The sequence below is a fragment of the Phalangium opilio genome, unplaced genomic scaffold, assembly GCF_054372755.1.
Source record: "Phalangium opilio isolate 3A_F unplaced genomic scaffold, DU_Popi_V2 ptg000045l_1, whole genome shotgun sequence".
NCBI classification, from domain to species: domain Eukaryota; kingdom Metazoa; phylum Arthropoda; class Arachnida; order Opiliones; family Phalangiidae; genus Phalangium; species Phalangium opilio.
In genome coordinates, this window is record NW_028324168.1 from 2,002,048 (window position 1) to 2,026,858 (window position 24,811).

The 24,811-nt window shown below is 38.6% G+C and overlaps 5 protein-coding genes across 5 annotated transcripts in view; 2 read left to right on the forward strand and 3 right to left on the reverse strand.

Annotated features, from left to right (window-relative positions):
- LOC149676651 (uncharacterized) overlaps positions 1 to 24,811 on the forward strand; it is a 53,881-nt gene that overhangs the window by 22,442 nt on the left and 6,628 nt on the right. The gene's annotated exons all lie outside the window — the stretch shown is intronic.
- LOC149676655 (uncharacterized) lies at positions 40 to 6,630 on the reverse strand. Its single transcript, XM_089837705.1, has 2 exons — positions 6,095 to 6,630; positions 40 to 6,027 (listed from the first exon to the last, which is right to left on the reverse strand). The coding sequence occupies exons 1-2, from the start codon at positions 6,194 to 6,196 to the stop codon at positions 181 to 183; spliced, it is 5,949 nt and encodes a 1,982-aa protein (XP_089693831.1). The 5' UTR covers positions 6,197 to 6,630; the 3' UTR covers positions 40 to 180.
- LOC149676656 (uncharacterized) lies at positions 7,335 to 12,515 on the reverse strand. The gene is made up of 2 exons (XM_089837709.1): positions 12,291 to 12,515; positions 7,335 to 12,221 (listed from the first exon to the last, which is right to left on the reverse strand). The coding sequence occupies exons 1-2, from the start codon at positions 12,381 to 12,383 to the stop codon at positions 7,413 to 7,415; spliced, it is 4,902 nt and encodes a 1,633-aa protein (XP_089693835.1). The 5' UTR covers positions 12,384 to 12,515; the 3' UTR covers positions 7,335 to 7,412.
- On the forward strand, positions 14,019 to 17,615 carry LOC149676657 (uncharacterized). The gene is made up of 2 exons (XM_089837717.1): positions 14,019 to 14,296; positions 14,368 to 17,615. Exon 2 carries the CDS (start codon positions 14,523 to 14,525, stop codon positions 17,421 to 17,423), a length of 2,901 nt encoding a protein of 966 aa, XP_089693843.1. The 5' UTR covers positions 14,019 to 14,296; positions 14,368 to 14,522; the 3' UTR covers positions 17,424 to 17,615.
- Positions 17,600 to 24,607, reverse strand: LOC149676658 (uncharacterized). Its single transcript, XM_089837702.1, has 2 exons — positions 24,396 to 24,607; positions 17,600 to 24,302 (listed from the first exon to the last, which is right to left on the reverse strand). Exons 1-2 carry the CDS (start codon positions 24,501 to 24,503, stop codon positions 17,910 to 17,912), a joined length of 6,501 nt encoding a protein of 2,166 aa, XP_089693828.1. The 5' UTR covers positions 24,504 to 24,607; the 3' UTR covers positions 17,600 to 17,909.

Here is a 24,811-nt window from a genome sequence, read left to right on the forward strand (position 1 = left end):
TTTTTAAAAGGCTGAAAATAATATAAAGAACATTTAAAATGATGCTTACACACTTTAATTATAAATTATTTAAATATACACATAGGCGCGATGATAATCTTAAAAACAATTAAAAGTACAAAAAATTCACATAAGACATTCAAATACTGACAGTACATTAAATTAATTTAAGTATTTAATTTAATCATCAAGATCTACTTCTACAAAACTTTTAGGCCTACAGGCTCGGGAAGGTCTCGTTACGCTAGATTTCCGAGAGATGACCGTTTCCTCCTTCTCCCCTTCACTAAATTCACTATCCTGAGTATCTTCGTTCGAACTACTATCAATAAACGTGACGGATTTAGGTTTAACTAATTTTTTAGGAGACGCTTTAAGTTTCCGAGGTTTTTCTTCCGATTTTCTTTCATCTTCGCGTTTATCCATTTCATCATCCGAAATAAATTTATTGAAAACATCATCATCATCAGCGACACTATCATCCATCTCTTCGTCGGAAGTGCATTTGGCCTTCTTCCGTTTAATTCTCTTAGTATACTTCCGTTTCGGTTTCTCATTCCCTTCTCTATCCTTCTGGCAAAATCTTTCAATATGATTTTTCAAGTTTCTTTTCCGGCTAAATTTCTTATTACATTTTGGGCATTCGACCCGGTTATCAGAGTGTTCAAAAGAGTGTTCTTTTAGTTCCTGGCGATTTTCAAAGGTCAGATCGCAATCGGGGCATTCGTAGGATCTTTTACAAAAGTTCTCCACGTGTTTCTTCAAACCAACCTCGGTGGAAAAGGAGCGTTCGCAATTGGGGCAATCAAAGGGGCAATTTTCTTTATGTTTGTAACGATGTTTCTCAAAGGTATCTTGGGTTTTAAACTCTTTATCGCATATGTTACACTTGTAGGAACCTTTTAGGAAATGCGTTTCCAAGTGTCGATTTAGGGCGTGTTTTCTACTGAAGGTGTCGTCGCATAAATTGCATTGGAATCTATCTTCGTTGTGACAGCTTTGTATGTGACGATTGAGTTTGTATTGTCCATTCCATTTTTTCTGACAAAATCGACAGGTTAAGATGTTGCCCTCTTTTTGAATCTGAACAGTTTCTTTTTTCAAATCCTCGATCAAATCCAGAGAATTCGGATGATCTCGTTCGTAATGAAGCACCAAAAATTTCTTTTTGACGTAATACATGGGGCACACTTTACAAAAATGAACTTTAGACCTGGCTTCTTCGAGTTCTTTCGAGCTGAGAGTGCAAACGGGCTCGTCTTGTTTATCTCTTCGTCTAGATGTGACTGTGAACGTTACTGGATTATCAATTTTCTCGCTACTGCCTTGATCCTTTGAAATAACAGTCTTTTCCGAATTTTTCTCCAATAAATTAGATCCGTCATTGCCCTTCTTGTTTTGAAGGTTTTCTATCTCAGCTCCAACTTTCGGTTGCGCCGATTTCTTCTTAGGGTCATCGCAACTACTCTCAGAGTCGTAGTTAATACCAAACGCAGTGTCCTGAATGTTGCGTTCTTCTTCCGAGTCGCTGCGTAAGTTATCTCGAGGACCTTTCTGAGTAGGTGGCATATTCTGCGGAGGATGTACTTGTCTTGGTGTCGACTTCTCTCCAATCAGTGTTAAAGTACTGGAATTACTGTTCCCGGGAGGCCCTTGATAATTAGCGACGCTGGCTAAAGGTATCAATTGATTTTGTAAGATAGCGCTGGAGTAATTTGGCGGTCCGTGATGAGAAGTTGAAGGGATATTAGGATTCAAATAGGGTTGATGAAGTCCACTTTGCGGAGTCATTAAACAAGGATCTTGATGATGATTTATAGACTGATTCTGGAATGACATTCCCGGATAATGTTGCCCGGTATTAGCGTTACCGAAATGCGAGGTGTTCGGCGGCCGATCGTGTACTTGCGAATTATGATGATGGCTTTGATTATAAGTATTCATTGTAGTGATGGGTACATTCTTATTCTTCACTGGAGACGTGAAAATACTGTCCCAATCGGGGAAGGGGAATTCTTTACCAGGTTGGTTCATTTGAGTTTCGGGTCGTTCTCCGAATGACGGAGTTGGAAAAACTGGATTTTGATTGACGGCTGGGTATTGATCGAACGATGACAAATAAGTCTGGTAGAGTTGATTGTTGTACGGATGACTGGGACCACCGATACTCGGAGGTACCGATACGTTATTATTGTTCATACCGCTCTGTCTTTCAGCGTTACTGATGCCGGGAGTATGTAACATGTTATGAATTAAATCGCCACTGTTAGCGTTATTTCGGCCCATTCTTCTAGCTTGATTATGATTTGAAGTGGGGGGATTTTGAATTTGATGATTCCTTTGACTATGTTGTTGTTGTTGTTGCGATAAATGATTAGGTTGATGTTGGGCTTGAGAAACTTGCGGCGAGACATCAGGAACTTGGTAAATATTTTTTCTAGCTGCATCTGGCGCGTAATGTTGTTGATAATTCGTCTTATTATCGTTGATTCTCTTGGGTTCTTCGTGATTAACTTTAGTGCTTAAATCCCGTGCGTTTTCTCTGGAATCCGTATCGGAAGATAAATTTTGATTGGCTTCTCCTCCCCCTTCACTCTCACCGTTGGAAGACTCGTAACCTTTCTGACCTTCAACATTTTCCGAGCAGTTCTTGGATTGAGGTTCTTGATTCGGAAGTACCAACAGCAATCTCCTCCGTCCAGTCTTTTTCTTTTTCACCACCCTCGTCTTCGTCACCGTCCTGGTTCTAGTGAGTCTGGCTTCTTTTAGTTTCATCATTCTGACGGTGTCTTGCATGACTTGTTTCAAAAGGGACTCTGGCGATTGTTTCTCGTGGGGGTAAAGGTCGAAGTAGTCAGGATGCCAGCGTTTTATGTGACTGTCCAAAAATGCCTGGTAACCCCAACCGATATTGCAAACTTTACACATGAATTTCTTGGCGTTTAAGTTGGTTCTATCCAGTTGATTTTCCTCAAACTGATCGTTGGGGGGAGCAGTTCCGGGAAGATTATCTTGACGTTTGCGAGACGTGGATATATTTTCTTTTTCATTTTCCAAAGTCACAACGTCAGACGTTTTCTCAACTTGGGTCGTGTCTCCTTCTTCGATAATTCTGCCTTTTTCTTTTGACGACTTTTTAGCGCTTCCCTTAACCTCTGATGAAGTCTTTTTATTCTGTTTACCCTCCATCATCAGGGCTTTCAACTCCCCAAAATTACCGATATAAACGAATTCTTTTAACTTTTCCTTGTAGCTCTTGATTGACCCAACGGGTATTTTGATATCCAAGTGAGTATTTTCCAAGTGTGTAATAATCCCACGACGACCACTATAAGGTATCTTGCAAATTTTGCAAAGGTATAAATCCCGAGATTTGGGTTTGTAGTCTTTAATAGTAGGTTTAGCGGGGTTTTTAGAGCTATGATGTTTGGAAATATGTTGTTTAAGGTATGAAAATTTCTTAAAATGTTGAAAACAATGTTTGCAGCTTAAATTAACGGCTTTGGTTGAAAAATTAGGCGCGGTATTTGTCTTCAGTGTTGAATTGGAATCGGGAATCTTAAATTGTTCATCTGGATGCCGTTTCGCGTAATGTCTCTCCAGTTTTTCTTCGCAACTCCGCATTTTCTTACATATCTTGCACCGCACAAAATTAGGAACGGGACCCGTTGGTTCTTTTTCATCTGATGAGCTTACATCATCCATATTGACATCGGATAACAACGAAATAATGGTATCATTATCGTCAAATTCAATAAGAGATTCGTCAGTTTGTTCATCACCATCGCTTTCTGAATCGGTGTCTTCGTTTTCCGTTGATCTAAGTCGTCTTTTCGATCTCTTCGAAGGCAAGATGGATCCTCTACGTTCTTTCATTGCCGATGGGGCCCCCATAAAGACTTTTTCGTGAATAGGATGAAACCATTCCAAATGACGATCGAAACCAGCGATTGACGCGTAAAAAACGTGACAAATTTTACAGAAAAATGGGGCTTTTTTGAAGGCCGAGTTTGTTTCTTCGGCCATGAACGTATCTACCTTGTTAAAGGCCGTTTCTTCATCGCATCTATTTAATCCCACCATCATATTCGCGCCGAAGAAATTATCATCGGACAAATTTGAGTGAACAGAAACAAAATGATAGTAACATCGCGCTGGTGTTTTGAAAACAAAATAACACGCTTTACATAAAAATTCCTCGCGAACGGGGATTTCTTCAACGTTTTTGGGGAGTTGCTTTTTATTTCTAAGACTCGGGGGAGGGGGAATGATTTTCTCAAGATTTGCCTTACATTTCGTATAGTGATTCCTTAAACTATGCCATTCCGTGTAACGATTCGGACAAAACTGACATTTATGAGGCTTTTTATCATCGCTAACTTCTTTTCTATGATTTCTATGCAAGTGATACTCGTATTTTTCTTTGTCATCGGAACCCCAGTAACATTTCTTACAAATATACTTAGATTTCCCAATATGTTTCTCGTTTAAGTGTTCCTGATGTTTTTCTTTCGTGACAAAAAGTATCTTACACTGTCTACAGTAAAGGGGGTTATCTTTTAAGTGACTTTCAACGTGCATATTTAAATTTCCTTTCTGGGCAAAACGTTTATCGCAATGATTACATTGGTAGGGTTTAAAACCATTATGAATTCGAACGTGAATATAATAAGCTTTCTTGGTCCTCCCTGAGAAGACTTTACTACAATAAGGGCAAACTTTCTCTTTAGGAGCGTGTAATCTGTTATTATGGATTTGTAACGCCTCTTCGTTTCTAAATTTTTTATTACATAATTGGCATTTTGGTAACGTTAACGGAGCGATTTTAGTCAAATCAACGTCTTTGTGAGTTTCCTCGATGTGACTTTTAACTTCTTCTTGGGAAGTGAATTGAGTTTTGCAAACGGGACATTGCGATTGAAGCTCCTTTTCGTAATGAATCAACATGTGTTTGTTAAAAACCGAAGTTCTGAAAAATATTTTGCTGCAAAATTCGCATAGAAATTCCCCTAATCTTTGATCTTTAATTTTGGAAATGCGTTCGACCAATTCGGGGGGAGGTTCCTCGTTATGTGTTTCCGTTATATGATATAAAAGATCTCTAGGATTATCAAAAGTGGTTGAACATTGTTTGCATGAATTATCTCCGTGGGCTTTTAGTACGTGTTGAAGTAAAGATTCGTTCGAACAGTAACCCTTCCCGCAATTCTCACACAAATGATTTTTAACTTTATCACTCTTAAATTGTCCCGTTTTTGTTTTGGAAGGTTTGGGTTTATATTTTACACCCGTTTTGTTTCCGCAATCGTGATTGTTCAACGATTCTACCTTTCTAAATCTACGTTTACATTGAGGACAAGGGAATGTTTTTTCAGCTTGGCTTGGAATCTCTCCTCTGTGACGTTTTAAATGTCTTTGTAATCCACCATTCAGGTGAAACTTTTTCTCGCAATAAATACAAGCGAACCGCGGTTCGTAATGAAAAAAGCGATGATTACAAACAGCGGCTTGGGAATTAAAAGTTTTGTTGCAAATATCGCAAGTCCACCTGCCATTCACTAATTTATACTTTCTTTTCTCTACATTAACATTTTCATGGTGAACATTCTTACGATGGCAATCTAAACTCTTCTGTTTCATAAATGAACCGTTACAACCCTGTTCCTGACAAGTATAGGCCTTTTTAACATTATGATAAGCCCTTAAATGTTCGCATAATGCACTTCGGATAGGAAATTTTCGATTACAATGTTCGCAAAGTAAAACAGAGCTCGGAGCTCTGGCAGCAGAGTTATCCTGAGTTAAACCTCCTCCGACGTCGTTTATTTGGGATGCCACGGCGTTTTGAGGAGTTTCTTTACTGTTACTTCCGCAGCTACTTTCCCCATTTCTCTGATCGTGAGGTTGTAGCTCGGGTATAGAAATTTGAGGTTGTGATTGTGAGGTAACTATCGGTTGTTGTTGAGGAACTGTAAATGCGTGTGATGGACCAGCAAAGTTGGACGTTGACACATTTGGTGCCATATTCTATTAAATTTTTAAATTAATCCGCGAAATTCCGGGGATTTTGGCTTCATTATAACCATTAACTTACATTGCCAAGGCCTTGGAAAGATGTCAAAAACTGAGCTGGGTAGTTTTGAACGCGACTAAAGTATGGACTTTGGAAGGGACCAACGCGACCAAACCCTTCCATTTTTACGTTAATTTAAGTTTCAAATTTAAACTACATTTTATGTACGAACTTTAACAACCTACAATTGTGGGTATCAACACCCGCTACATTACAATGTTCAGCCTTCACCGCCATTTTCAACATTTTTTTTACTGCAATCGAAATCCGTTAACCCTACCGCCAGGGAATTTGAGTATTTGACAGTTAAGGCTTAACACGAAACTTTATCATTATTGAAAAATTAGGGGTTGATTTACGAAACCACGATATATTTTAATATAAAAAATGTATTACTCGCCATTATAACTCCATTTGATTGTTGTCCTGGTTTATTTATCGAAATATCCACAGAAAACAGTTGTTGATAGATGAATGAGTAACCCGACTACTTGTTTGAAAAAGTGCCACTAGAACTTAGCAGACGACGGTTCAAAAACGTGAATTTGAAAACAGGGACGGTGGTGCCATCTATCGTCACAATGCCCTACTCAATCTAGAAACGAGTTTCTAGGGAGCCTACTTGAAACGATATAGATGTCTGTCTGAGCATAGATTTTTTTGTGGTGGTATTGTTTTCGGGGTGCTGCGAGGAGAATTGTTGTCTGTCTGAAAAAATAAATAAATACGTACGGAAATTAATTAATTTATAATGAACCGAAAATAAAATTAAATTCCTTGAATAAAAAAGTCAAAGATACAGTATTATTATAGACAGGGTTCATACAAGCCTGGAAAACAGGGAAAACCTGGAAAAATCAGAGAAATAAATAGTTGACAAAAACCTCAGGGAAAAGTCAGGGAAATTTAGAATTTTTAGTAAAATTCAGGGGAATCAGGGAAATTTGCTTCAAACAGGGGCCGAGTAATTAAGCAAAATGTTCGTGAACATACCACCCTCCATTGGATTAACATTACACTATACTTTGGAGGCTCATACGGGGATGTCCTTTGATTATGTAATAGTCCTATTACCCCTTTCCCTCGTTCGTTAACATTGACTTCATAGGATGCTCCGTATACGGGAAAAACCTGGAAGACTCAGGGAAGTATATGGAAAAAACCTGGAAATCTCAGGGAAATTTGTTTTCCAAAAGTTGTATGAACCCTGTATAGAGAAGTCAGAACTCCCTTAGTTGGCTGTGTTAGTTTGAGAAGAAAATTATAGAATGTGCAAACTTTGCATTTATTTTCATTATAAAAGTACAAATAAAAAATTATTACAAGCGTGTTAACAAATTTACTTTGATTTCATTTTTCTCATCCTTTTGGGTCTAATATTTTCTACAATCTCAGTTTTCGCCCCATGACTATCTTCGGATTCAGTGCTCAAACGTAATATCATATCATCAATGGATTTTATTTTTCGTTTGTTACATTTATCAGTAGGTTCGTCCGTTTCGCTATCATCGCTAGGATTCTTTTTATCCTTAGATTTCGTTTTGACCCCTTTCTTCCCCTTTTTACCCTTTACCGCGCCACTAACCTTTTTATCTTTATCATCTAAACCTGACTTAACTTCTTTAGCAGCATTCGGATGCTTTTTTTGAACGTGTAATTTCAATCTTTTCTCATCACAGACTTGTTTTTCGCAAAAATTACATTTAATTCCGTTAACGTGAATTTTATCGTAGTGTTCTTCTAGTAACTCCGCAGTTTTGAAACAATCGTTACATTTTTCGCAATGAAAAGGATTTTTAATATGATGTTCATGATGTCTTTGTAGATTAGATTTGCATTTGTAAGCGGCGTTGCAAATCTGACAAACGAAATTTCTCTCACCAATATGCAAACTTTTATGATGCCTTATTAGAAATTCCTTTCTGGTGAAATCTTTCTTGCAAATATCGCAAGTGAACTTGGAGTTAAGTTTAATGTGACCTTCACTTTCGAGTTCTTTATTCAATTCTTCTAAAAGAACGGTTTCATCCGGATGTTCTTTCGAATAATGATTCTTCAAATATATTTTTCTCAAATAATACATCGGACATATCTTGCAGAAGAATCCCTTGGCCTTTTCTTTTTCCGTGATTTTGATTTGCGGTTGCTCGTCAATTGACTTCTTACGAGCAGTACCAATTGGCTTGCTAATTGGGGTATTCAATGAAGCGCTACTATTGAACACTTCCAAAAAGGTACTAGCTGTTTTGTCTTCGTCGATATTTTGTTCCGATTCCGATTTCCCTTCGTTGATAACTTTGGGATCGTCGCAATCGTCGGAATCGTAATTCACTTCGAAACCTGATTCAGGTACGATGTAATCGTCCTGATCCGAAGCTTCCTCGTCATTTTTCGCGGCGTTTGAATCGTTAATCTGATTATAATTAGCTTGATACGCGCCTTGATTAAAATTATTTCCTTGATAATTATTGTAATTAAAAGCTGTTGTGACGGGTTGAGGAACGACCACAACTCTTTGATTGGAATTAATAATCCCGGATTTATCTACGTTTTGAACGGAGTGAAAATTCTGTGACGAGAAAATTCCCGGAGTGTAATTATTGTAGTTTGTGGTTTGAGTAGCGTAGCTTGAATTTGAGTAATTTACATTGACTGAATACTGGGCGGAAGTACCGTGTGATGTGTAGACCACATCATTCGCGATGTTAGGAGTAGGGTTATCTTCGACTAAATCCTTCGAGATTTCGTCCCTAAGCTGTTGCAAAATGTCTGGTTTCTCACTTGGGGTTTGAATTTCGTCTACATTTTGTTCAACAATCTCTACAATTTTATCTTCGGGATATAGTTGATAATAATCAGGGTGAAATTTCGTAACGTGTCGATCTAAATTCTTCTTAAGATTATAAGGCATACGACAAATTTTGCAGAAATATTCGCAGGTCACTTCTTCGCTCTCACTGTCAACAGGTTCCTTTGTTTGCTCGGCTTCCTGCGTTTTCTTTTTAACGTAACTCTCCCAAAACTCGGAATGATTTTTCCTTATATGAGCGTCTAAAAAACCTTGAACTTTGTATTTCTCGTCGCAAATTTCGCATTCTAAATCCTGATGAGATGTAGTATTCTGTTCCGTTGATTCAATATAATCCCCGGGATTGAACTCAGATTGCGAAGTTTCATCGAGAATTTCCTTCGTATGCATTTTTGTAATGTGTTTTTCCAGATTGTGACGTCTGGAGTAGGTTACTTTACAAATGGCGCACCGAAAGGTGTCACAAGTTTTAACCTCGTCCTTATTTGATGTTTCGACTCCAGAATTCGCAATGAAACTTTTCGGGTTTGGATCATTGTAGTCTGGGTGATATTTTGCGATGTGCTTATCCAAGTAATGCATTTTGGTGTAGACAATTTTACACAGTTTGCATTTGTGTTCAACTTTGGTTGAACTTTCGGACGCTTTGGTCGAACTTTCGGACGCTTTGGTCGAACTTTCGGACGCTTTGGTCGAACCTTGGGACGCTTTGGTCGAACCTTGGGACGCTTTGGTCGAACCTTGGGACGCTTTGGTCGAACCTTGGGACGCTTTGGTCGAACCTTGGGACGCTTTGGTCGAACCTTGGGACGCTTTGGTTGAACCTTGGGATGATTTCTTAGAAATATCGTAATCACCGCCATCATCGAAGGAAGAATCACTTTCGACGTCAGGTTGACTTTCATTTGGATGAAGTTTAGCCACGTGTCTGTCCAAAGCGCTTTTTGACACGTATCTTGTTCCGCAATATGGACACGATGAAAAATCGGGTTTCTTCTCTTTTTGCTTCATGATCCGCGAACTTTTTCGACAAGTTTTTCGGCCATTTTTGGATGGTTTCTTATTTTCATCATCGGCTGATTCTTGATTAGATTCTTCGGATACGATTTCTTCCTGTTGCGAATTGTCTTTCGTTTCCAATTTTAACGGTATGGTGTCATTGGTTACCATCTCTTTGTAATTAGGATGAAATTTCTCTACGTGTCTTACAAACAAGTTTTTTGACGCGTAAGGTATGTTGCAAACGTTACAAAGGTATTTTATGATCCTGTACATAATTTGAATGTTTTTCGAATCCGTGTCGTCGGCAATTTGTTTCGAAAGGTATTCGTTGGGTAAATTAAAATCGGGCATTTGATTTTTATCGTAAAGTCCTAAAATAACTTCGTTCGCCACATTCAATTCGGGGTGTTCGCGTTCAACGTGTTTGAATAATACATTTTTGTTCACAAAAGTCAAAAAACAACATTTGCAAATGAACGCTTCAGTAATCGCAATGTTTTCAACGTCATCTGGAATCGTTTTGGTACTGTTTTTAGTTACTCTCGGAGATTTCCTCGTGGTCGAAGAAAGTTCCTCCGGTAATTCGTGATTAACGTTCAATTCGCAAGTTTTAAGATGACTTCTAAGAGTAGTATAATGCTTATAGTTCCGCCCGCAAAATTGGCAAATATTTCTATTAATAGTCGAGGCGTCGACGCTTTTGCAAAATGACTTCAAATGCTTATTCAAAGTACATTTCGAGACGAAAGTATGATTGCAAAATTTGCAAAGGAAATTCTTTTGCAACTCGCGATGCCCCCATAACTCGTGTTTCTCAAGTTGATCCTTCTCTTTGAATCCTCTGTAACACTTCTCGCACATGAAGGGCGATTTACCTTCGTGAAACGTTCTATGATCTTTAAACATCTCGTCAGTAGCGAAGGTTTTATTGCAAGCGGCGCAATAGAAAGGGTTCATTTTGAAATGAACCTTCATGTGCAGATTCAAGTTTGTTCGGCTACTGAAGGATATTTTACAGACCAAACATACATGAGGCTTAACACCAGTATGGGTATTCAAATGAGTACGAAAAAGAGTGGTTTTAGTAAAGGCTTTTGAGCAAAAAGGGCAAACGAATCGTTTATCTCCGTGACATTCCTGACGATGTTCAAAATAATCATGAGCTCTAACAAACGTTTTCTGGCATTCAGGATCCTCGCACGTATATAAGCCATTCTCCCCCTTTTTAGGCATTTTTAAATTAGAATCCCGTAAGTTATGAACTTCCCTCATGTGTTCCGTCATTGTTTCGCGTTCTTGAAAGCATTCTTCGCATAAAAAACACGGAAAGGACAAACCCGTTTCCCCAAAATGAGTTTTTCTATGCAATCTAAATTGATATTTGCTACTATATTGTTTACTACATATTTCGCATAAATGTTTCTTAGGATTTTCAAAGGCTGGTTTAGGTAATTTCTTACGTATGATTCTCTCAAGTGGTTTTACATTATGTTTTTTAAATTTGTGAAGATGCAAACTTCTCTTAACGCAAAATGATAGGTTACATAGATCACAACTAAATGGCTTAATGCCTTGGTGGTTAATTTTAACATGGAGGTTCAGAGAGTAATTATTATGAAAGCCTTTATTACATTCCGCGCAAAACACCTTTTTCACGCGTAACAAGTTCTCGTTTCTTAACCTCACTCTCTGAACTCCAATTTTACGCTTCTCTGTCTTCAGTTTCGCTCCCGCGATTGAAGTAGGCTTATCGTGAATTGTTAAATGTTTTTTCAAGTTTTTATACTCGTAAAATGACGCTTCGCAATGGGGGCATACGTGTCTTTTGTGAAAATGTCTTAAACGATGGCTGTAAGCTTTACTTAACTTGGGATAAGTACTACTACAAAGGTCACACGCGTATGTACCATTATCTAGCTTTTGAATCTTAGATTTCTTAATGGGGATATCGAAATTGTGCTCTTTTCTAAGATGGGCATCAACAGAGAATTTCTGGCGAAAGGTTTCGTGACAAATGTGGCAGCAATAAGGTTTAGCAACTTTGTGAAAGGCTCGTAAGTGTTCAGCCAACATGTCTTCAAACTGAAATTGTTTGTCACATCTGTCACAATAGTTAGTTCGACGAACTTCGGATGGCACAGCTTGAGTGGTAAATCCTGGTTGTACAGAGCTAGAGGGCGTGTAGCTACCGCACGTAGCGTCATTTGTATTACCGAGGTTGGAATCAATGACAAGATTTTGACCAATAATTTGAGGACATGTAGTAGTTGACACTTCCGGAATCAAATTAACACCCGTTTCAAATGTTACGAATTGGTTATCCGCTTGTGGATTATTCTAGAAGGTTAAATTAAACTCTATAATTATGTTTCATTAATAAAAAAAGAAAAAAAAAGAGGTAATTACTAAACCAAGGCCTATGAATCTCGTAAAATGTTGACCGACGCTCATTTCCCGTCTTTGAGGATTGATAAAAGCATTTAAACCTAAACCCTCCATTATTATATCACATTTGTTATAACTAAAATTATTTTAAACGTTATATCTACCGAAATTATCGATATTTAAATTTTAAACCTGAGAAAATCGACGATTGTGGTAGCCATTTTTAAAACTGAAAAGTTCTGAAAAATAACCGAATTTCGTCAACTTCGTTTGGGACACAGCCCACTCGATCACGCAAGTTGCACTCGCTATAGAAGCCCGTTCAAAGAATTCAAAACCCATGCATTTTCAAGAATCGAGGGGATGTAGTGGAAAAGCTAGTAAAAACATGAACGAGTCTAGATTTTTGAGACAAAAAGCACTGAAATGTTAGGGGGAATTGTCGAGTTGATGAACAAACTTTTATAGGAAAGTGAAAAATGTAAGCTCTAGCTTCCTGATTTTTTTACTATTTGTAAATTAAAGTACACTAAAAATTTAGATAATATTTTGAAAGGCTTAGGACTAATAGTTATTTTTCTAAAAATTATCAAACTTTCAGTTTGTGGTTTTTTCAACTCTGGATGACTTCTAGCCATTTTAAAACGCGCTGGGCAAATTTTTCAAATAAATAATTTTTCCCCCAATACTTGTAGTACTTGGTTTTCACATATTTGACAAGTTGTTTTAACGACTAGTAAATTGTAATAATAAATCAAATATAAGATATTAAATACAGTATTTTGATGAAGAACGTTATCAGAAGGGAATTCCCTTCAGGCGTTATTAGCTGGATTGGTTGGACCTAGTCTTTAATTTTTTACTGAAAAACTATTAGCGCTTGAAACTTCAAGATTTGTAGGACTTTAGAAAACGTTACTACGCACCTCTCAATAAAATTTCAAGACATTTGATCCACAAAAAACGAAATTACGCCCATTTTACCCCAAAAAACGGCATTTTTCTCATAGACATAATGCTAATTCGTAGACTGCTTTGACGAACTTTATCGGTTGGGCCTAGTTTTTATTTTTTTACTGAAAAACTATTCACTCTTGAAACTTGAAAATTTGTAGGACTTTAGAAAACGTTACTACGCACCTTTTCTTAAATTTTCACGACATTTGATCCACAAAAAGCGAAATTACACCCATTTTACTTCAAAAAACGGCATTTTTCCCATAGACATAATGCTAATTCTTAGACTCGTTTACCAAGGAGTACTAATCGGTCATATTCTTGACTTTTGGCTGTTTGAAGGGGCTTCTATAGCGAGTGCAACTTGCGTGATCGAGTGGGCTGTGTTTGGGAGCAAGAATACAGTTGGCCGTGGAAATGGATGAAGTTTTTGGATTTAGGACTATATGGTTTTTGTTTTATACGTGTTATTTAATTTATTTTAGTATAGGATTCCAAAAAAAATCCCTTTTCCCATTGTTCCACGGCAACTTTGACGAGCTTTACGATGCGCGTTCGATATATTATTATATATAAAGTGCGCGAGCAGCTTGCGTCGTCAAACGCGTGATCGAGTGGTCCATGCTCTAGCAGACGGTCAGAGTCAGACCATATACCGCGCTACCAGCAAAGAGAATATAGGGGAGGAGTGGAACCTTCCCCGCTCCACAAGCGTAAATAGTTATGTCTCGCCCATGGTCTCGCCTAAATTATACTAGCGGTACGAGGGAGTTTCCGGCTCAGTAGCGCCACCTACATACCATTTAATGTCTCAAACGGAAATGCCTCGGTACTGCGCGTTGAAGATGCGGGGTAGAAAAGAGTGACAAGTTTTGCCCCATTTTCCACTCCTCCCCGATATTCTCTTTGCTACCAGTGACCATACCGTACTCTCTTTGATACTGCTCTGCGCTCTGTAGCCTTGTTGTTAGAGAGTCGGTTCGAGTTTGAGTAATGTAACAACAAAGGAAACATTGCAACAAACATCGATTAGTATTTTTAACCTAGTTTGGTTTACACAAAATGCCAAGGTAACTAATGACTTTTTTAACTGTTTGTTTTTTGCGTTTCGTAAATTAACCTTTTCTTTTTTGTTTTTTAGTTAAAATTTTGAACGTATGGGCACATGGTGAGTGGGCTGTGCTGATTCACCATAAGGTACCCTGTGTAGAAAGGTTACAAAAATATTACTAATCATTACACAAACGCGTACTTCTTGCAAACGCGTACTAGAATTAAAGTCAATAATTAATCCGCATGATGGAAAACTTACTTAATACCTTTATTTTCCACGAATTTGGAGCGTCATTATTTGATGAACCCCCACAAACAATAAATCCTAATGAACCCACTCCAGTATCAGCAAGTTCTATTAACGAAGATGATATGGAGTATCACGATAAAGTATACACCGACTTATCAAACTCGGCTCACGAAGTAAATGGATTTGTTGGACAATATCTTGATTTTTCAAAACCAGATGAACCCGAAAGGTCAGAAACCCAAAGTCAACCGGAAATAGTACATATAAAAGAAACGCCTCAATTTCATTCGTGCCACGAATGCCCCACTCAGTTCTCTAGAATTAACAACCTAATCAAGCACTATAAAAAATACCACTCATCTAAAGCGGACCACATTTTAAAGCTTGAAGAAAGACAGGCTTATAACCAGCCCAAAGAGTTATTACGCAATACTAGCAATGACATATTCCATGATAAAGCTATCTTAAAAGCCCATCGCAAAAACGTGCATATCCCAAGTCACGTAAATTCGTGCCATATATGCGATCAAAACTACAAAACTCGAACCATCCTTCTAAAACACATTAAAAGCATTCATAAAATGACTGCTTTAGACTATTATAGTTTGAAAAACGGGACAAACGGACAAATTGACTTATCGAAAATTCCTATGCCCAAGAAACGCTGTAAACCTAAAATACCCGATAATACCAATGAAGTTAAACGAAAAAGGGGCAGACCCAGAAAGAATCCTCAGGATGAAAAACTACAAAGACCTATTAGGCCTAAACCCGAAAAAGTACAAAGACCTATTAGGCCTAAACCCGAGAAAGTACCTGGCGTTCAAAGAAAAAGGGGTAGACCTAGAAAGCATCCTTTAGTCGTTAGTCCCATCAGTCAAAAAGTAGAAACAATTAAAACTACCTCTGGAATGATGACTATTAAAAGAATGCCAATACTGCAACTACGTAGGATAGACGAAGGAAAAGTAGTAAAGAAAGTCGCTCAATCTGTTACGCGTGTTGAGAAGGATTCGAGAGAAATGCCACCAATCGCCCATAAGAGTCTCGTAGCACCTACTATGGTTAAAAAGGACGACAATTTGAATGGTAGGCACGCTACAAAGCCTAAAATCGTTGCGATAGAATCACCCTCGAAGATTACCCCCGAAAGTGGTCCCAGAATGATGCCAAGAGTATCACCAGGAATAAAGACGGTTGAAAAGGAAACTAACACGGAACCATTTTATAAGTCACCCAAAACCTCACCTATTAAATCAAAAATTAAAAGCAAAGAAGCGCAATCGAAGTGGAAAGTTAATGCACACGTCAAGAAACCAACAGCGCCTAAAAAGACTATTTTAGCGTCCAAAGCGCGTCAGAGCTGCAGAAAAATTAAGCCCGTGAAAATGTCAGAATTCATTTACACCCTTAGACATGGAAAGGGGAAGAATTTACGCTTGGAAAATAAAGATACCAATAGCGCCTTAGATCAAAATGGAAATGATATTCCAACTGAAGCAAAATCGGAAACGGAAGAAAAGCTTGATGTCCCCAAAAGTTCAAATGAGAATGAACACGAACGCGGTTCTGAAAGTGTGACGACTAAAAAGGAAACTACAGTTCAAGAGGCAGAAAGTGAAACGCAAAAGCCGGTTTTTGAGAAGATGGTCATTAACCGTGTTCGAAAACGAAAATTGTTTCCCGATTTTGTGTACGATCTGGTCAGAATACATTCAAATATCACTCCTCCTAAAAGTAGCGTAGTTTTAAACACCAAAGAGACGATCCAAGGTACCACAGACGAGAGTGATCCGAATTTAAAACCGTCAGTAGTCGACGTAGTTGTAGCTAAAAACTGCGTGGTTCACAATTCGCAGGAACCTAGAGAACGTGTAATACCCTCACCCACACGAATGACCACGAGAAATGCCTCGAAAAATCTTGTCATCAACAAAACAGTCTCTTCATCAAGCGGAAGCGCTATTCCGGAAGAATCGGAGAAAGTTGAGAGAGTCATCCTGAAAACTATGAGCCTTACTGAATCGAAAACCCAAACTGAGAACGCCGAGAATTTACCTAAAATGGTTCAATCAACGCCCAAATTTCGATTAGCATTGCCTCAAACACATCAAGATCTAATAAAACCTAATCCTCAGGAAACAATTCTTCATCCACCCAAACGAGTAAGATTTGACGAAACAATCCAATCGCCATCGAAGATCAAAACAAGTTCACGAATTTTAACCCGCACGCTTGCAAAACAGTCTAATCTTTCGGTAACGAGTCCGAAAAACATCTCGGAATCTTTCGTAGTCGAAGAAACTAAACTTGCAATTGAAAGTGATGCAAATACTGACAAGTCAGAAGACAGCGAGATAAACCAACTTTCCCAGGACAAGAGTGAAATTATTTCCGCTTCTAAAGGACCCAAGTTGGATAAATCGCCAGTACCTTCGAGAATACATCTACGCAGGACTCCGAGGCCAACTAAAAGAATGATTGAATTCAAGGAAAATAAAGATCTTTACGCGAGTGACGAAAAAATACCGAAAAAGGGGAAAAATGCGAAGACACAGTCAAAAAAACTTTCTTTGCATAGTCAAGTTAACGATTCAAGCGCGACCCAAGTTAGCATAAATTCGACGAACACCGATACCAAGGAAATGAAGAAAAAAGTCAAGCATCGTATTCCAAAACTAAATCTTCAAGCATCAGCGTCAAATATAGAAGAAATTGCAAAGGTTCCTAGCCCCAAGTCACCAGCAACTACGCCGGAATTCGCCAAAAAGAGCGACACAGATCATTTTTCGTTTTATTACGAAAAGAAGATTGTAAAACCGATGTCCATTATAATTAATAAGTTGGAACAAAATGTTTTCGATAAAATAATGTCGAAAAATATTTTGTCATAAATGCTCAACATCATAGTCATAAGAAAAAAAAGACAGTCATGAGAATATTAACCTTTTTATATTAATATAAGAGTTTTGCCAAGAACTATACCTTAATTATAGAAAGCCTTCTATAATACCCCTTCGTTAGTAAAGCCTAATTGTTGTATATACAATTGGAAATAAAAATGTTGAACTTTTGTTTTTTCAAAATCTTATTTCAATTAATTTTTAAAAAATATTGTACACAAAGTAATTTTTGGATAAACTTATCCAAACATGTGAAAAACAATAAAAAGAATAAAGAAGTATCTATAAACTACATTTTAGGAAATTAAAATCCACTTGCAAGCTAAAAAATAAAATATTAAGAACCTCACGAACCAAAAAAAATCAAAAAGTAACAAAATTGTACTTTAAGCCTGAATGAGTTTTTAGCTTGCATTTGGAGTTTAATAAAAACATTTTATACTACCGTATCTAAAATTTTAGCAACTTTTGCTTCAGTTATTCATTTAGATCTTTTAGTTTTTCTAAGCAAATTTGAACTGACTTAACAATATGGCTTTCGTCAGTTTTTTCATCATTATCAGTTTTAGGATTATTGGAAGTGATGGAAGAAACACTAGCGGTTTCGTCAAGCTCAAGCTCATCAGTTCTTTTAATCGGGTTAATGTTTTTCCTAGCATTCCTGGCTATTTTAGCCTTTTTTGGCGTATACTCTAAACTAGCGTCGCTGTAAGAATTTTCACCATCGCTGACTTCTTCCTGAGTTTCAGATTTACGTTTTGAGGCGACATTTTTACCCTGATCTACGTCATCGTCATCACTATTCTTAGATACATTTCGGGACGATTTGGAAATATCTAAATCGTCGTCACTGTCGGATCCACCTTGATAACTAATTTTTTTAAGTTTTATTTTAACGATGTTTTTATCGGATGATTTTTGCGGTTTCTCTTTGGCAATTTCGTCTTCGGAAACCGATTCTTCATCAGAATCTTTAGTATATTTCTTAAAACTAACTCTTTTGTTACGCGTAGACCTTCTACTGGCTTGCTCAGCGACGACAGGTTTTTTCCTCGAGTTTGGAGTTTGTTTTTTCTTGGATTTAGGTTTAATTTCCTCTTCGAAATCCGAAAGTTCCTCTAACGCAGAGTCTATATCTTTCTTTTTCTTACCCACCGCTCTTCTTCTATTGCCGCTAGTTTTTGCGGGTACGTCGTCAACATCCTTGGAAGATGATTCTTCGTCAGTTTCGACAACCGCTTTCGACTTTGATCTAACGTTTCTCCTGATACTTGTCCTACGAGCCAATGGGATATCATCTTCATCTTCCTCTTCCTCGTCATCCGTGGTCTCATTGTTGTTCTTTTTCTTGGTCCGCCTTTTACCGCCAGACTTCTTAGCAGCCTCTTTACGTTCCAAGCAATCCGGTATGTTTTTATTATGTTTCTCCATAGTTTCCTTCTTTTTGAAATGCATCTTACAACGTTCGCATTCGAACAAATTATCTTGGTTTATGTGAACGTTAGCGGCGTGTCGGTTCATCGAGTGTTTGGATGTGAAGGTTTTATCGCAATCGGCGCACTTGAATGGTCTGATATTCATGTGGGTAGCGTTGAAATGTTTCTGAAGGGATAGTTTGCGTTGGTACGTTTTGCTGCAGATCTCGCAGACGTATAGGTATTCCGACTTGGATTTTTGGATCTTTTTCAGCATAGCTTCGAGTTCCTCGACAGCCGCGGCAGTTTCTGGTTCATCAGGATGTTGACTCTTGTAATGCCTCATCATCATAAGTTCGGTATTGTACAAATTTGTGCATAGTTTGCAGGAAATAGCGCCTTTTCTCGATGATGTTTTTCCATCGGCATTGTCTTTATTCCCAGATTTTTCCGGTTTGCTAGCTTGTAACTCGTCCCAGAAATCCGGATGTTCTTTCTGGTAATGTTTATCCAAGAAATAGTCCCTCAAATAATACATAGGGCATTTTTTACAAAAGAACGCTTTCGATTTCGCTTCCTTAACGGCTTCATCCTCCTTCGCTTCAACTTCTGGTGTTTCATGAGTTTTCTTAGAAAACTGTAGAAAATTTTCCTCAAATTTGTTAACTTTCGTCACAGTTTCCGTAGATTTTTTCGGTGTGTTTAAGTTCGGCCCATTCTTCCCAACTTTAGCGTCATCAACGGAATCGTCCGAGTCGTAATTAAGGCCAAAGCCAGTGTCCGGTAGCATATAAGGATCATCTCCATCCGAATCTGGGTTTGCCGTTGGCATAACTGGATTGGCTGAAGCGGAAGCAGCCGTAAAAACGTTACCACTTCTATCCTGAGGTCTATTTTGAAGCGCGTGAAACGAGGAAGAATCGGCTGGGTTGTAACTGGCCATCGCGAACGAAGGGGTTGGTGCGACGTTATTAGGAATAGGAACGGGTTGAGTGATAACGCGATCCCAATACGAGAAATCGTTTCCAGTTCCTGGATTGATATGATGATTGTTATTATCGAAGTAGTTGTTCCTTTCGGAAGCTATCATAGGTGGATGATGTACGGCGGGATTGGTGCCACGAGTAAAATGTTGCTGATTATTTTCAACTCTAATTGGTTCTTCCCTGAGATGGTTATCTAAAAAGCTTAATGCGTCACAAGGATTATTATAATTCGAATAAGTAGTTGAAACATTGGCTGGATTAGTAACGGAATTAGAGGCATTCGCGTGAGGTAGCGCGTGATGTTGTTGTTGCTGCTGCACGTAGCAATTTTGAAAACCAGTTTGCGTTTGAGGTGGCTGATTATTTGGACGAGGTTGTTGGTATAAACAATTGGCTCTCGTTTGAGCTGTCGACGTGGTTGTACCGCTTGTACTCGAGTTAAATTGATTAACATTTGTCTGGTTATGTTGTTCCGATTCTTGAGGCGGTTCAGTGTCAGTAGTGGGTTCGACAGGTTGAGATATTGGTGTTGGGAACGTCCCAACATTATGACTAAATATATGGCTGGCTTTAGGTAGTTCCGGTTTATCCGGGGCAGGTTCCTGAATTTCGGTGGCATTTGAATCCTGAGCTTCGTTTAGGTTTGAGTCTTCTATCTCTCCGTTAAGAGGTCGATAATCTTCGGGGTAAACGATGTAATAGTCAGGGTGGTATTTATCGATGTGATTCTCCAAATTGTTCCGGTAAAAGTAAGGCAACTTGCAGACTTTGCAGTAATAATGCAAATCATCTTCATCGTCTTGCGGTTCCTTTTTATCGTAGTAATTCGGATGCAAACGTTCAATGTGTTTCGCCAGGAAGTAATCTTTCGTGTATTCAATTTTGCAAAACTTGCAGATGAATTTATTTACTTCAGAGTCCCAATCATCGCTATTAACATTCTTTTTCTTCGAAACGATGGGCTTTTTAAAATTTGGATGAAAGAGTTCCATGTGTCGAACCCAATGATGTTCCATCGAATACGATACTGGGCATTCGGGGCACTTGTACTTCTTAGAGTTTTTTAGAGCATCCTTCGCCATGTTTTTCTCAACGGTAATCTCCTCGCCGCTCTTCTCGGGGTAATTCGGATGGTACTTTTCGATGTGTTTCTCCAAAAAGACTGATTTATAATACAATATGTTGCATATCTTGCAAGTTAAGTCTTCGTCCGACGCTATCTTGGCCTTTTTCTTCTTTTCGGCAATTGCCGGGTTTACTTCTTCGACTATATCCGCATTAGGGTAATTATTATGGTACTTTTCTATGTGTTTGTCCAGATACGATTGCAAATTATAGGTGATGTTGCAGACTTTGCATTGAAGTTCGGTATTTGTTGCGGGTAATTGTTTGAGAGGCGATTCGTCATTAGGGTAATTTGGGTGGTACTTTTCAATGTGCTTCTTCAAGAAGAACCTTTTGGTGTATTTTATATCGCACACTTTACAAGTTAAATCGTTATCGTCGATTAAATCGTCCAAATCATCGAAAGTAACTTGGTTATTAGTATTATCGTTTTCCTCGGTCTCAACGCTGGTATTTTTTTCAATTTCGGTCATTTTTCGAAAGATATCTTCGTGATTACTTTCAATGTGGCTGAGCAGTCCGTCTTGTTGGGTGTAATGCATATCGCACAACTCGCAAATGTACTCAAACTCCAATTTATCTTTCTCGGAAATGGCTTCTCCATCCCCAGCCAGATGGTATTTGTTGACGTGTTTGTCAATAGCCGATTTATCGTTGAACAAACTTTTACAAGTCTTGCAGGAAAAGTATTTAGGCGGTTCTTCAGTTTTGTTATCCGCATCCTTGTTCAACCTGGCACTTTTACGTTTAGGATTTTCAGGTGGAAGTTGTTTCGTTGGTTTTTTCTTGGGGGTGTCGTCAAAATCCGAATCCTCCGTGTTTTCGTCATCCTCAGATTCGTGGTCATCAACCATAGCTTCCGTGTCCGGGTATTCGGAATCCCCAGCAATTTCGTTATAAAAATCTTCGGTGTCCGTTTTTTCTCCGCTTCTTCTGCCGCTCTTCGTTCTAGTGCTTCTCATCCTCATTAGACCAGTCAGTGGTGTCATTTCTTCGTTTAGTTCTTTGTAGCGATTCAGAAAGTTAGGGTGGTACTTCGTCACGTGTTTTTCAAGCAACGACGGAGAGCAATACGGAATCTTGCAAATTTGGCAATAAAAGGTTATGAGTCTAATGAAAATTTCTGGTTCCGCGGCGATTATCTCATCCTCTTTAGTAAAATCGCGTTCATCATCCGGGTGGCGAAAACAACAGATCATTGTCAATTCGGCATCCTTATCTTCGTGGTTTTCTTTCGCGTGTTTTAACACTGCTTGTCGATCCGGGAAGGGGAATAAGCATATTTTGCAAACGTAATCGACCTTGACATCAATCTCGGTAACGTTGTCTGGGATGGTAACATTCTTGACAATAGGAGCCGGCTTTTTTCTCGCCGGTTCTGGTCTATAATTATCAACGTTCTTGGGACATTTCTTGTAATGATCCTTGAGAGAGCACATATATGAATATCTTCTCTCGCAAAATTGGCATTTATGTTGCTTTAGTTTTGGTTTGTTGCAGATTTGTATGTGCCGTTGGAGAAGTTTGGGGTAGGCGAAACCTTTTCGACATTGATGGCAAGTGTATTTCTTATCAACTTGAGGTTTATGGAAACCCGAGGCGTGTTTCTTATGTTCTTCTTCGTCATCGAAACCTTTGTAACAAATGGAGCACATGAAGGGGAACTTTCCTTCGTGCTCCTCCTTATGTGTCTTGAACATATCCTCAGAAGCGTATATTTTGTTGCAAGCTCCGCACCAAAGGGGGTTGTACCTATAATGCGATCTTATGACGTGAAGATTTAAATTGGCTCTATTCGCGAAACCAACTTTGCAGTAAGGACACATGAAGGGTTTAGCTCCAACATGGATATTTCGATGACACTTGTATGTTCCAATACTGACGAAACCTTTCGAACAAAACGCGCAAATGATTCTTTTCTCGCCGTGTTTTTTCAGACGGTGAAAATAATACTTTCTCGATCTTTGAAATACGTCGTCGCAGTCTTGACACTCGTAATAACCACTGGAAGATCTGGCAACGTGTTTGACTGGTTCTTGGTTATGAACTTCCAATAAATGTTCATTCATTTTACTTTCGTCTTCGAAATACTCTTTGCATAACCAACACGGCGTTTTCTTAGCAACACCCAAATGCTTTTGTTGATGGAGAATGAAGACGCTTTGATTAGTGTACGTTTGACTGCAAAATTCGCAAAAGAATTTATGATCTCTAGCGTGTCGATTTCTCTGAGTTCTGGCTCCATTTATGTTCCTTTTAACTATGTATTTCCGTTTTTGAGCTTGTTCTTTCTTCAATCTCCCTTTCTCGGTTCTCGGGCCCGTTTTTTTCTTCGGTCCAGGTGGTTTGGCGTCGCAAGCGTGTACTCTTTTACAATGCGATTGCAAATAAGCGTGCTTCCAAAATCCCATTTCACACAAATGACATTTGAATGGTTTAATGCCTTGATGTATAACTTGGAGGTGAAGTTCCAAACTCCTTTGCAGGGTAAATCCCTTATTACATTGGTCGCAAAAGAAAGCTAAATCCTTCTTTTGCGGCGGGCCATACTTCCTTCTAACATTACCACTAGGGCTCTTTTTGTGTCTTTGAATATGAAGTAACATATACTTTTTCTCAAAAAACATTTGATCACACAAATAACACTTAAACCGTTTAGGAAAGTGAGTTTTCCGATGGGCGTACACTTTAAACTGTCTGTTAAAAGTTCGATCACATAAATCACACCCAAAAAAGCCATTGTCCAGTTTTATAACCTTTTTAGTGCTTTTGGGAGTTTCAACGTGATGTCTCTTACGTAAATGATTTTGCAACAAACTACGTTTCTCAAACTTATCATTGCATAGTTGGCACGTGAAAGGCATCACGTCTTTATGAAAAAACCGTAAATGTTGCATGAGAGCTTCCTCATTATAAAATACTTCTCCACATTGTTTACAAGTAAATGCTTTCCTTTCCGGGACAGTAGGAGCGGCTACCGCGGTATGACGCGATGAGGAATGCGAGGAGGAACGCCCATCCATATCTAAAGTATCCGCATTAACAGTATTTTGATTGACAACCTGAGGTTGAGGGGGTTCCGATACAACGTGTGAAGGTTGTGGTACATGGGGTATATGAGCTGCCTGAACATGCAGCGCTGAAGTTGTCGCCACGGAAGAGGCGTGTGCATGGTTATTATTAATTTGTTGCAGTTGTTGCTGCTGAGCCGCCTGCACTTGCTGCAACGCTTCCAAATTAGTGAGATTTAATTGATGACGATGTACTTGGCTCGTTACACTCGCGTATCTGGGATTACCATTTCCATCAAAATTGACACCCATTTGTTGATTCGCGTGTTGATTCTGTATCATTTCGAATAAAAAACGACGAAAACCATAGTTTTTACACTCAAAAGTAATTGAAAATAATGTAAATTTATGCGGGAAGAGACTTACGGCCGAGCCGAGGCTTAGCAAATTTGTGTAGTTAATCCCTTCGTGATGATGATGAGAACCGTGGGGGGTTTGGGCGAAGAAATTCGTTACGATCGACGGCCACTCCATTATTTCTTTTAATTAATTAAGGGCGGCCGCGAATACGTTTCCTATTATCCTATACCTTAGTCCTCAATTAGACTGTCCATAGCCTAAGATATAACGCCGTAAAGTTGACCTCCCAGAGATGCAGACTGACCACTGACAACAAACAAGTGACGTCGTCATTTGAATCGCGCCTACTTCTCCGCCCCTTTTGCATAAATTATAAACAAGCGCCAAGTTTGAAACAACTTTCGTCATATTTATAATTGAAATTGCTCATACGCTACAAATATTTATAAGAAAATTCGATTTCTGACACCATTTTTATTGCT

Excerpts from the sequence above, each read along its gene's own strand:
- LOC149676658 (XM_089837702.1), bottom strand. The coding sequence starts at position 24,503 with ATGGAGTGGCCGTCGATCGTAACGAATTTCTTCGCCCAAACCCCCCAC. Across the intron at positions 24,303-24,395 it reads TGCTAAGCCTCGGCTCGGCC|AATCAACACGCGAATCAACA; the intron begins GTAAGTCTCTTC and ends GAAATGATACAG.
- LOC149676657 (XM_089837717.1), top strand. The coding sequence starts at position 14,523 with ATGATGGAAAACTTACTTAATACCTTTATTTTCCACGAATTTGGAGCG.
- LOC149676656 (XM_089837709.1), bottom strand. The coding sequence starts at position 12,383 with ATGGAGGGTTTAGGTTTAAATGCTTTTATCAATCCTCAAAGACGGGAA. Across the intron at positions 12,222-12,290 it reads GATTCATAGGCCTTGGTTTA|AATAATCCACAAGCGGATAA; the intron begins GTAATTACCTCT and ends TTAACCTTCTAG.
- LOC149676655 (XM_089837705.1), bottom strand. The coding sequence starts at position 6,196 with ATGGAAGGGTTTGGTCGCGTTGGTCCCTTCCAAAGTCCATACTTTAGT. Across the intron at positions 6,028-6,094 it reads CTTTCCAAGGCCTTGGCAAT|AATATGGCACCAAATGTGTC; the intron begins GTAAGTTAATGG and ends AAAATTTAATAG.